The 13,682-nt window shown below is 39.6% G+C and overlaps 1 protein-coding gene across 4 annotated transcripts in view; it reads left to right on the forward strand.

Moving 5' to 3' along the window:
* Positions 1 to 346: 346 nt before the first annotated feature.
* Positions 347 to 13,682, forward strand: part of fam13a (family with sequence similarity 13 member A) — a 45,278-nt gene continuing 31,942 nt past the window's right edge. The window contains exons 1-7 of one of the 4 annotated variants that reach the window (XM_079553833.1): positions 347 to 577; positions 3,674 to 3,869; positions 5,180 to 5,389; positions 6,747 to 6,924; positions 8,452 to 8,599; positions 10,379 to 10,462; positions 12,118 to 12,204. In XM_079553833.1, coding sequence (XP_079409959.1) covers positions 551 to 577; positions 3,674 to 3,869; positions 5,180 to 5,389; positions 6,747 to 6,924; positions 8,452 to 8,599; positions 10,379 to 10,462; positions 12,118 to 12,204 — 930 coding nt within the window. In that variant the 5' untranslated portion in view covers positions 347 to 550. The remainder of the gene's footprint in view (positions 578 to 3,673; positions 3,870 to 5,179; positions 5,390 to 6,746; positions 6,925 to 8,451; positions 8,600 to 10,378; positions 10,463 to 12,117; positions 12,205 to 13,682) is intronic. The other 3 variants (XM_079553834.1, XM_079553831.1, XM_079553832.1) reach the window with 3 other exon arrangements.

Raw genomic sequence — 13,682 nt, forward strand, 5'->3', positions numbered from 1 at the left:
CTTACTACCATACTGTGAACAAGGATAAGTGATCTGCCTCCTTATAAAATAAATGTTTTTGAATAAAATGAATTTGTGAACGTCACTGTGACTACTGTAATTCAACACTGCTTGATGTGCTACTTTACATCTCTCCCTTTCCTTAGTCCCTGAACCTTCCCTATTTCCTCTCTGCCACACACAGACAAATCCTGCAGGCACACATTTTAAAGTTTAGGGCCTGAACCCTCTGATCACATGACCTACGCCTTGACCAATCAGAGAGCCTGGCTCAGATTTCAGCCCAGGAGAAGAGTGAGGGGGGGAAACGGAGGGAGGGAAAGAAAGAGAGACATGCTCTAAATCCCTTTGCTCATGGGCAGCATCGGTTCACCGGGGAACACTGAAGACCACTGACAACACCGCTTCATTCTCCGGCACTGTCATGGATTATGGATGGAGCTTTTTACAGGGATTTCCCACTCGAGGGGATATCTAGTGAGAAGGAGAGGAGGAGGAGGACAGCAGCAGCGGCACTTTAACAACATCTCTTCTTTTCTTCACTGAAAGAATGGGGGCAGGAGCACTGACCATCTGTGTGAGTAGAGGCTCTTTAGGTTCATGCGAAAGAATTCCCATTGAAAGAGTGAATCAGCGCCAGGGAATGCATAACGGGACGCGCTCCTTTGGGATGGTCTGGGCTAAAAGTTTTCAGGAGGCACAAAGAGTTAAAGGTGACGTCTCCAGAAGTTTTAGTAACTTTGGCCACGTAACTTCCGGTGCTTTTGTGAAGTCTTTTACACAGTACAATGTGAACATTAACTTCTTCAGACTTTCAACACATGCACTAATACAACAACAACAACATTTTTTACTGTCCTACTGCAAATATAATGTATAATTTTCCACCCTTGCCAGTTTTTCCTTTAAGTGACTCACTGCTTATATGAGATCACCATCAGCTGAACAAGTACATCATTATACTGTACTTATCCAAAGTTTGTATTTAAGCTAGAAGTAACCATTTCCCTTGTTGTTTGTTTTCAAAGCCCCATTTATGGGAACTAGCTGCAGCTGTTGGGAATATTTGCTGCAGCCACTTGTTGCACTGGGCATGTGGGGAGAGAGAGACAGGGGTAAGGGTAAGAGCGATAGGTGGGAAGACCATCGGGTGCATGTTGGGGCTTGCAGTTCCTTCCAACAAGCATGCTAAAATGGTCTAGACTAAACGGTGCTACTGTCCTCACGAAACCTTAAAAACTTTTACACACTTCCGATTCTTGGCAGAAAGTAGGGCACACTCTTGTGTTGAGAAGTCATTATCTCGGAGAGGCAGGCATAGGGTTTTTGCTGTCAGGGGATGTGATGGGAAGATGTTAGAAGAATGGGGGAGGGAGGAGGTGGAGGGGAGAAGGGAAAGATGATTGGGCTAATCACAGTGCTCTGTCTCAGCAAACAATAGAGCCTCTAACAGCGTGGTGTTTCCTCCTTTTCAATGCGGCTCTAACTCCAAGTCAAATGCAAATCACGCTTTTGACTCTTATGTCATGGACTAATTATGCAATGTATAAAAGTCTGAAAGTATAAATACAGTGAATTAGTGAGAACTACATGCATCAAAAAATGCTAATTACAATTGATAGGTAAGAATGAACAACAAAGACCACATTTGGAAAATAAAAAATAAAAACAGAAATAAGCCAAAGATTAAATAGTCAGTTTTGGGTATGGATTGGGGAAAGGAGGGACATTACAAAAGTCATGTTTTGTAACGAATATGCAGCTATCTGCCACATGAAATATTATGGATTGTAATGTCATTATACGTGCGAGTTTATCATTATTGTTATACACACAAAGCTATATCTCTAGTTTATGATTTGTCTGTCTGTCTATGTATTTACTTTATTTTACTATGTGGTTTGTGTACAAGCTGCATCAGATCTCACCGACATCTGCTCAAAAGGCTATCAGACCGAGCTCAGACTGGCTTAAGTCCTGAGTCTGCATTAAACTGTTTAGTGCTAATAGAACTGATCAAATTGTGTTTTGAAATGATCATGATTTAATTATACATCTCAAGACTTTATTGGCTTTATTGGAGAGCAGTTATCAACAGCATAAATGGCGGTGAAGAAAGGTGACAGCAATACAATAAATTGGTCAGAGCCCGGAATCGTTCTTATGACGCTGAAGCCAGCACAATGTCTATCATAAATGCAGCTACATTGTGCTGCCCAATAACCTCTATGCCATTAAACAGTCGAGCCTGTAAGAGTTTTACCAGGCAGGCTGTAGCTCATTTGATTGGAGTGCAGATGCATGGTGAATTAACATGACCAAGGCATCTGGTGTAGTCAGATCTAGGCTCCTTAACCATCTAAGTACCATCTGTAAAGAGCGTTTAACCAGCTGACTACACTCATACTTATACTCATTATATTACCTCATTAGCCCACTGTTCTTGTCAAGCCCCCGTTTCAGTCGGGCCTTTTGTGGCTTAATCATTCAGGCCCCTCATTCAAAGCATGGGTCAATTCCCTTGTTTGAAGTAGTGCACATTAGACTGTCACATGGTGTTGCTGTTACCATGGTTACAAGGGGCAAACTTTACCCAAAGCTTGTCAATAGCCCCAGTCCAGAAAACATTTTGATGAGTATGATGAGTTTTAATAGTCACTGCCGCACCATTAGTTCTTTGTTATCTGAATCAAAGCTAAAGTTGCTCAACATTCATTATGTTTTACTTCTAGCTCACAGAAGAATGGCTACAATTTTGAGTGCAAGTGTTTGCTTACAGGAAAGATGATAACAAAGCCCCGTAGTAAATGTGCTGGGTATTGCAATATAAAGAGGAGATGACATGTGGCACTGTTTGCTCAGAAAATATAGAGTAGAGTAGGCCTACAGGCAGTCAATTACACTGGGTCTGTGTGCTAGCTTTGTGTGCTAGTGTGCTAAGTGCACTTTTGCTTTATGTTCCAATATGGAGAGTAAGACGTATTAGGCTGAACATGGATAAAGTTTCTGTTCAGCAGCAACAATGCATTTTCTAATGATATTATTCTATAAAAATGATGTGCAGAGATACTTACTGATGATTACTGACAAAATTCTAGTTCAGTAAAAGAACTTCATCATTACTACAGAAGTAGTAGAAAAGTGTTAATAAAACGACTGCCCAAAAATTGGCTGCAAAATGTTTACAGATTATTAATTGTATCTATAGAAATTAGCCCAAAAGACCATGCCTATAAACATGTTGTAGGCAACTTCTTCGTGACAGTGTTTACTTTGGTGATTTGTAAATAACAGTGCATTTTCCATCAGAAACAGTCATGTATATTTATAATTTAGCAAATGTAACCAGCTATACGTGTCTCTTTGCACAGGTAGATAGTATAATGTATTTCCTGCCATGCCTTTACCCACAGGTGTTGCATGGTAACCTGATATTTGTCGTAGCAACAAGTGCACAGTCATCCCTCCAGTTTCGCAGCCTTTTTGCTCTTATTACACGCTGTTCTCCCCGTGTACATGCATGCAACGGCAGGGGGTGATAATTATGGACTCCTATGAGACATCACACACTCTGCACTCAACTTTTAGCTCTTCAGTGGAACATGTCTGGGACATCAGCTTATACCAACTTCATGGACATAGAAGTTGATCAGTTTGCTCTTTTTTTCTGCAGCACAACAAGGCAGCGGTGAAGGTGAGGGAAGACATGCTGAAGATGGTTCACATCCCCGTCCTAAAACCAAGGGGTACAGTAAACAATCAGGCCAGAGTGTTCGGAAAGTGTCTGAGAGACCTGCAAGAGCAAGGCCTGCTGAAGGATGGGGTGCCTCTGGTAGTGAGGAAAATGGTGGAACATATTCACAGTCATGGTAAGGAAAGGAAAACCACATGAATATAACTATATATATGACTATAATTTGTCATTTTGAACATCATGTTTAAATTTAACCTGTTTTTTATATTCTTTACAAAAGGTTCTTTTGGTTTGAGTCAGTCGGTTCTGCTGTTATGCTAATGTCTGATGAAGGGTTGAATATGTGTAAAGCAGTAATTCAGTGGGTTGCATTACCATTTTCACAGTCAAATTACAAAAGTTTCGATTTTCTTTTTCTATTTCTAATCAGTCACCCTGTTCATCAATGGATTAATTGTAAAGACATGGGCTACCTCTGGATATTATAACAGGGTCAAGCTACAAAATGCTATATTATACAGTATTATATAATGCAAATAATCGAGTTTAGCCATATTTTACATAAAGTAGCATCATAATAAAAATATGCTTCATAATATGATCACATTCTGTATTTATAAAACAGATTCAAACTAAAACTAAAATATGTGTAAATCTGGATTAAATTAGATAGACAGAAAACTTTCATTTTGCATGGTATTTTCAACAAATGCACAAGCTTAAATACAAGCTATTTCTCACCAGCAGGACAAGTGCAAACAGTAACATTTCACAAATACTAAGTAAAAGGCTGATCTAAAATGATTTTTCAGAAACACAAACACTCCTTGCCATGTTTAATAATCTAAAATCAAGTCCAAAAGTAACGCCATACAATAAATAAATAAAACACCAAAGATCTGCCAGCGTTTAGTTCCCAAGCCGCCACTAGATGTCAGTATTGCACTTGCTGACTTCTCTTTCGATATTGCACTTTCAGTGCCACGGTGCCATGTGGTCGTGGGAAGATGTTTTGCAAGATATTTCTTTTTTATTATTTATTCCATATGATTGATAATAACATTGGCTTCCCTCGATACAGTCAAGAAAAGAAAATAGTCTAAATGTACAAGACAAAGGTGTGCACTTGGCCTGGTGTTCAATTAGGCTAATTAAGAAACTAGCAACAAACTGCGTATTAGCCTATAATCCAAATTTGTCAATAGGAGAACACGTAGACCTGTTTGTGTAATATAAAGTAAACACCACGTAAATGTAGGTAGATGTTTGTGTATTAGCTCAGCTGAATCAAGATGAAATGTTGGGTTCATGACCAGATCACCTGCATTTACCAACCTGTGGCACGTGCTACACACATGGCTGCACACTGTCCTCTGTTCTGCAGCAAAAAAACCCTCCACAGACAGGTTATTAGAGACTTTATGTTCTTATCTCATGTTGGCGATGTTAGGATGTACTTGAGTAAACGTTTTCTCTGTCCGGCAGGCCTGGATCAGGAGGGTTTGTTCCGGGTGAACGGTAATGTCCGAGCGGTGGACAGCCTGAAGCAGCGGCTGGAGAGCGGGGAAGATGTGGACTTTGTTTCGGAGTGTGATGTTTCTACAGTGGCCAGTCTGCTCAAGCTGTACCTCAGGGAACTGCCACAGGCGCTCATAGGCTCCACTGTGCAGAAGGCGCTAATACAACACTACCAGGGTAAGAACTTATTTGGAGGGAGGGGCCAGACGTCTGTACAAATAATAATAATAATAATAATAATAATAATAATAATAATAATAATAATAATAATAATAATAATAATAATAATAATTATTATTATTATTATTATTATTATTATTATTATTATTATTATTATTATTATTATTATATGTCAGTCAGTCAGCTTTAGAATAAGTTGTCCACATAAAAAAAAAAGACAGAATGCCCATTGCCCACAGTTTAAAAGAAGATAAGCAGGTGCTTCATCCGTTCTTTTTCTATTGTTCCACGTGGCCAGGTAGGTACAGGGGCTCTCGGCCATCGGGACATGTCAAACTCACACTAACTGTCCAGCAACAACAAAATAAATGGTTGAGTGAGGGGAAACATTGCCAAAAAAACCTAATCTCAGTCTTACCTAAGCAAACATCACTGTGGTTATTTTTTTTTTCTAAGTACATAACTGAATTGTTAGCATTTTAAAACACAGCCAAAATCTCAGCTCTATCTAGCTTTTTATAAGAACTGACTATAGAGACATAGGGCATACATGTTAAACAGTTTGTTTTGCAGGTGAGGCATGAGCCTTGATGTTTTCTTTCCTTCTTTGGCCTAAGCTCCTGAATGGGGGAACATTGCACGTATGCCCTGACCGAGCATGTGCTTGCATTGGGTCCTATAGGTGCCATAAATGTCTTTCAAGCTTTCAAGGCCTCTATATGAATGCTATGTAAAACAAAAATCCAATATAACTCACAATGGATATTAATTAAAACAAAAAAATCAGCTTCCAGTCGTCAACTAGCCAATCACATATTTGCGTCACAGAGTCGTTCAGGATTCAATCGGATCAAACTTTGACCCAATTATGTGTCACGAGTAATAGCATCAACATATTTTGTAAGCTCTTTGCTCTAATGCTTGGCATTATAAGTGGATATAATCAAGATTAGATATTACGTTGATAAATGAACAAAAGTCGGTTGTGTCATTTGTCACACAACATTCCAAGCTGGATCCATGTTTGACTGCAGGTGTTGATAAAAAGTTCAGGACATCTATTATTTTTAATTTTATTTATTTTTATTATCTTATATTTAAAGTTAAGATGCAGTTCTTTGCACATTTGCTCTGCTAAACAAATACAAGAATCACATGCATCTCAGAACATATCGTATTTGTACATGACTAGACTACAGGGGATTTTGTTGAACATGTCTGACCTCATTGATTTCTGCTGTGATTTACTAATTGACACCATTAAAATAATGAATTTGATTGTTTTTGATTACTGAGCAGCCCATCTGATGTGCTTTTCTTATATTTATGTCTTTTATTTAATTTGTGTCCACAGATTGTGGAGACAGTGGCTCTTGTTCAGACATTAGTGACCTGCTCCAGCTGCTTCCAGATGTTCACCTCAGCCTCCTACGATACCTCTGTCAGTTCCTCACTCAAGTGGAGCACAACCATAAAGAAAACCGCATGACCGCTCACAATCTGGCCACTGTGTTTGGACCAAGTATTTTCCAGTGAGTTTAAAAGAAGCCATTCTTTATTTCGGCATGTGTTATTTTTGATTGTTGTTGTTATTATTATTATTGTATTATAGAGTTATTTAAAGGGAAACTGGATAACAAGGGAGGCAAGGGGAGATTATTTGCATTGCACTTTCACATAACACTCGCAACCCAAAGGGACAATTTTTTTCATTCACACCATACTCTAGGGTCGTTAAAGAATATGTAGCTACAGCTACCTTTGGGATAGACTGACAACCTGCATAAATTGTCACAGATTGTCATACTACAGTGTGTGATTGTAGCAGATCTGCGGCAATTGTCATCCTATGGCGTAGATCATCATTTGATTGGACATTACAATGTTTTTTTGTACACGCACACGCACACACACACACACACACACACACACACACACACACACACACACACACACACACACACACACACACACACACACACACACACACACACACACACACACACACACCATTCAACCGTCCTTCCTGGCACTAACCAGCCCTAACTGCATAGTTTCTGAGATCTGATGAGGCCGGGGTATGAAATGTGACCATGTCATGTCTAGTCTTGAATGTAAATTATGTTTCTTGGCGTTCAGCTCATTAGTATCAACTTCATAGCACTACCGGGACAGACTAATAATTGGCTGCCCAATAAGTAACAACAAACCCTTCATGTGAAAATGCTTGTTCCCTTTAATCGGCGTCAACTGAAATTATGGACTCACACAATTGTACTGAATTCTTCTCAATGCTCCTACAGTTTACAACTGGCTCCATCTGGTTGTAACAGCCACTCGAAATTTTATATCACTGATGTGTCAGTCCCTATTTCTGTCCATTGAATTTGATATTAAACTATGGCGTCCCGTCAAGGCACCAGATTGCGTGAATTGATATCATTACTGAAACAAGCTGTACACTATGTGCCAAAGACCATGTGATACTGGTTGAACCCAATGAACCTCCTGGTTCTGTTACAGAATGTCATGTAATTCAACGAAAGAGTGAAGAATAAATTATGGAATTTCAAGATTAAACCAGCAGGGGGTGCTTTAGTTTATAAAATAGAAAAATGTAGAAAGTTTACAGCCAAAATCACAGAACATGTTCTTCAAATGATAAACTCAATGCTTTAATATATTGTTATCAATTTTAAATCACATAAATATGTATCATGTGAATTATGCAGTAATGCCTTTGGCAGGTGTTGAAATAAGGATACCTCATCTCTGAGCTTTTTCACTGATTTCATCAACACCTCTCCCTGAAACCTCTCTCCCCTCACGTATGCTCTGTTTGCATGCTGAGTATTGACCAGACAGCCTGTGGGTGGGCATCTTCATAACACACCAGAGGACTATGGAGATCCTTTATGGAAAACATATCAAGCTTTTCTTGTCAATAAGAAGTTCTAGTCCATCTTGTGTGTTATTGTGTTCATGTGGTGAAGTTCACAACATATTGACGCTATATTTGTTTTGTCCTAATTGATTTTACTTGGTTTCCTCTCTTTTAGTGTTGCTGCTGGTTTTGAGGCGATGAAAGAACAGACAATATGTAACAAAATCATGGTCAAACTCATCCAGAACTACAACAATATCTTTGAAGTTGTAAAGGACCGGGAAAACTGCATGGAAGACTATCCAACCCTCATGGTTGTTAAGGTGCTGTGTCTACTTCTGAAACACTAGATGGTATTGTTTTTATGAATAGTCCTGTACATCGTAGCACAGCTGGTAACACATCTGTCACATGTTGTGTCCATACACAGTAAGCTGTGGTAGCTCCTGCCCATCAGCTCGGACATGTTAAAATGTAATGTAGTAATAATTATTGATTTTTATTACAACACCCTCCCACAGGTGTGCATTCAGGCTTCGATGGTCCATTCTTGCTGCTTCAGCGGTTGTGACCTGACAAACAGTTATTCAAATACTGGTCATTGTGTTCAGATACTTTAGGTGGAGATGCTGGGTCCTTCAATATCAGTGCGCCTTTTATAGGTGTTTGAGAGCAAGGCCAGACAGCCAGTCCTGCTTTTTGTTTCTGTTCTAAAGCAGGATGTCTTTGTCCAGAATAGGAAAAGAGAGTAGACTGGCTAGCCAGGCAAGGTGTGATGTACGTATATATTTTGAGGGTCAGTAATATATTTTGTGTGGCAAATACAGTAATTGATGTCCTGTCACTGTTGATGTCAGCAGTAAAAGCAGTTCATGTTGTATATCCTTCTGACTATTAATTGTATTAGTTAGAGAGCAACTGAAAGCAAACCTAAGTACTTCAATAATCTAAAATGCTACTTAAACATTGATTGACCAAATAGGCAAGCATTAACATGTGCTGCTGCTGCAGTTGCTGCATCATCACTGACCTTTATCTTTTCACATGACTGGGGAGACTGAAAAATTCAGCAAGAATTCCACTTTCGGAAAGATATCCTTTGCCCCCACTCTGTGACCATGCCATACTGGTTGATTGATGGTTGTGTTATTGACGTGAAACGTGACGGGCTCCACTTGATGCCATGAAAGGGTGACGCTGCGCTGGACTATCTGACCTCAGACCATTTTAGCAAATGTCTGAGATAGTTTTTGCTTCTTCTCACGTGGCTCTCGAGCCAAACAGGAATACACAATTGTTATGCTCTGCTAGGTTTCTTAACTTTCATAAGTTGTAGTAATGCCCCAAAAAGTGTTTAATTGTCTTGATCAAAGTAATTGATTTTACATATGGGTAGTACCTTCCCCTCCTAGAACCGCCACCTTAACGTGGTGGAGGGGTTTGAGCACCCGAATGATCCTGGGAGCGCTGTTGTCGGGGGCTTCGTGCCCCTGGTAGGATCTCCCATGGCAAACAGGTCCAGAGAGACCAACAGGCCCGGTTAATCGTGAGGCCGTCCTTCTGTGGACCCACCACCTGCAAGAGGAGCCATAAGGGGCTGGTGCATTGTGATTTGGGCAGCTCCAGCAGCTGCCCCCACGACCCATAAACGGACAAGTGGAAGAAGATGGATGGATGGATGGTAGTACCTTTAGTGTAAATAACTCAGCCACCTGAGCGCATTGCGAGCATTTGGTATATGTATGACAGGACCAGATCAGTTCGTGCATAAAGACATGCAAGATATGTTATATATAATAATAATAATAATAATAAATTTTATTTATATTGCACTTTACATTTCAGCGAAACCTCAAAGTGCTACAACATATATACATCTGAGGAGGCCCCACTCTCCTTATGCTAATATTACAGGAGGCCTTTGAATGCTCCATAAGCACCTGTGCCCCTCACTTGAACCATTCTCTTTCTGGTAGTTAACATAGTTAATAGTTAATGTCAACAACTTCTGAGATGAAGTTTTCCGGTCAGGCTGATAAAGTGTATTGTACAACATTGATAAAGAAAGACTAATTTCATTTTAGCTTTTGTTGTATTTTTAGGAGGCTCACTCTATAGACATGGACACAAAGCTGTTTAGTAGTTCTCCTCTTCTAAAAACACCACGGCCAGCCCCCAGAATCAAGGTAAGGGTTTTCAAGTGTTTGATGGGGATCATGTAAGCTCCACCCCCTCACCCTCCACCCGTGTGTATTGTTGTTTCCTACTGGTACTTTCAAATTCCCGTCCACAGCCTTGGTAACACCTACCATGTGACAGCGTGTGACGTGACTTAACACAGCATTGCCATGTTTTGGAGAAAGTTGTTTTCTAACCTCCTGCTTTGTGTCTGTGTGACCGAGTGGGATTCTGTGGGCTCAGGCGATCTTATCACTGTCAGCTGACTGTAGAGACTGGCCAGAGCTGTGTTTCAGGTTACTTGGTGTAAAAGATCATGACCTTTGAGATACTACACAAGTCACAAAGCAAAAGATAACATGTTTTAGAGTCAGTAGAAAATACAATACATACAGTTTTCTATTGAAATGAATGTACTTCTTTTCCATAGAAGTGCAGTATGTTTAATGGCCTTTAAGTACTTTCTAATTAAAGCAGTTCTAAGTAACTTGTTTACCTTAATAAATCCTTTCCGTAGTCCCTCTGGGGGCAATACAAGTGTTAATGTTGCGATTGGGGGGTCTTTCATCTCCCCCTGGTGCCTCTGGCCAGAAAACCACTATTGCAACTTTGCTGCCTACAGGTAGGAGCCACCAATACACACTAATGGAATCACAAAGAAAAGCTTACAGGCTAACGAGCAAAGTAACTGTGGGCTAGAGCCACTTAAACAGTATTCATGGCCAAGTTTGAGTGAAAAAATGATCTCCATTGTGTAATTGGATGTACAATATCCCTCTCTCCCTTTGTCTTTTCTGCCAGTATAGTGTTTACTCTCACAGATAATTAATGAGTAAAAAAACTTAACATGCTACGACACCTGCAGTGGCGCTTTTGGCCTCTAGGGGCATGGGTTACTTAGTACTGCTTTAATTCAACACTAGCCAATTCCTTTCATTTTCATACTGGGAAAGTTAAAGGCACAGTAGCTCAGAAGAAGCTGTTAGTTGCTGCCCTGAATGTTTCCAACTCAAAATACGCTCACTTGATTGTTCACTTGAATTACTTACGTGCATGTTTTGTTCATATGTACAGTGTTGTCAAGCAGCGAAGTGAATCTGGGTGTACCGCCTTAGCCTTCAGCTACATTTTAAAAATACTGACACACTTTGATAATTGCCCAAGAGGAGAAAATCATCTCCATTGTGAGCCACCTTGTTTCAGTGGGGCATCAGAAATCTTGATGTTTGGTTCGACCTGTCACTGTCTCTTGACAGCCATTCTGGACTTTTGGTCAAAAACTGTTTTTATTTTGCTGAATTTAGGCCAATTCTCTCCAACTCTGATCTTGAAATTGTGATTCATATTTTTATTTCTTCTCGTTTAGATCATTGCAACTCCCTTTGTAATCTGCTCTTAAAATGACTCAAAATGCTGCAGCAGGGCTTTTAAAAGGCTCCTGCCGACGGACACACACAGCACTGGCTCCCCTAAACTCGAAATCCTAAACTCCCCTAAATTTCGAATAGACTTTAAAATTGACTAGACTCCAAGAAAATTAATCAGTAACCCTAGTTTGATATCATTCATTGATTTCTACACACATCTTCTGTAATATTTTGCACTTGCAGGAGTTTTTTCTTGGGGACAGATAATAATAATAATAAGGTGTATATAATTACAGGCTGCACCACGAACCCCATCGACTAATGTAGAATCCTGGGACATGCCCAACTCTGAAGCTCCAAAGCCAAGGCCAAGAAAACTCAAGGTACAGTTCTGCACCTACACTGTGATTTGTTGCACGGGCTTGGCCTAGTTGTCCACAACAGATTCTCACCATCACTAATAAATAAACCCCTGCATTCACCGCCTTATCTGCTGGATTGCCTTGGTACTGATTAGCAGTAGGTTATTTGTGAGGCAGCCTGGATGCCTGTGGCCTCGCTGCTCGGTCACATGATTTAATGTCATAAAGGCCGACTGCAGTAGCAAAGAATAACAGGCACATGCAAGAGAGACAAAGAGCTTTGGTGTTTTATGTCAACCTCATAATAAGATATCATTGGAGACTTACAGTGAGCTGGGGAGAATTCATTTTACGAGTAATACTTTACAATTCACTAGCATACAATTTTGAAAATACTCAAAACATATGATGGAGTATGTAAAAGTCGGTGGATTCTGGAGACGCCAAATCCATCTTATCAAAATCGCAATTGCAATGGTAGCATGGTGGCTGTGTAGAATTCCTATTATTACAGTCTAAACAAGTATATTTTATTCCTGGGTGCTGCAGTTACTGGGGTTGTAAACAGAAAGTGACATCACTGCTGGAGTTTGTCAGTGCAGATAATAGGAATTGCTGATTCACAACAACGTTAGCGTTCAAAGCTGACCACATTTTTACAAGCCTGACCTCTAACTTGAAAGCAACAATCATTCATTCTGGACACAGCATGCAATATTTTGTGATAATAGATGCAAAACAAATGAACATATTAGTCATAACTACAACAGTGACCTTTAATTGCTCCTTGTAAATGTTTGCTGCTCAAGGACAATGTTGTTGAATTTGGCACAAACAGAAGACCGCACTAACAAAGGGTTTGGAAGAGAAATCGAGATTGTGCGGAGTGAATTAATAATTGACCTTTTTATAATGCTTGTATCTGCTGAGTGTTATAATTATTTTACAGGAATTTTTATTTCCTCTTTTAATGACATTGTGATTGGGCTTGGTTGTGGGTTGACAGTGGATGTCAGTAGAGATAATGTTTTATGTTATTAATCATCACATGGTGTAAAACCAATAAACAGGCACCTGGGATTGGGTTGACAGTGGATGTCAGTAGAGATAATGTTTTATGTTATTAATCATCACATGGTGTAAAACCAATAAACAGGCACCTGGGATTCATTATTTATTTAGTACTTTTTAGTGACATTTGGAGGAGTAAAGGCCCCATGCATGATTATTATGTCTGCAAACAATAACAGATGGACAACGTAAGTTTTGAATTGTTAACTTTTATTTCCAAACACATTTCTAACATCCCTATTCTTATGGAATAGCTAAATATGCTAAAAACAAGTGGTCGTCTTGTTCATGACTGATGAAAGGCGTCATAGTAAGGTGGTACTTTGAGCAGTTTTAAAAGATTTCATACATATACTGTAAAACTAGACTATTAAAGCAGTACTAAGTAACTTGTTTACCTTAATAAATCCTTTCCGTAGTCCCTCTGG

The sequence above is a fragment of the Gobius niger genome (genome assembly GCF_951799975.1).
Source record: "Gobius niger genome assembly, chromosome: 3".
In the NCBI taxonomy this organism is placed as follows: domain Eukaryota; kingdom Metazoa; phylum Chordata; class Actinopteri; order Gobiiformes; family Gobiidae; genus Gobius; species Gobius niger.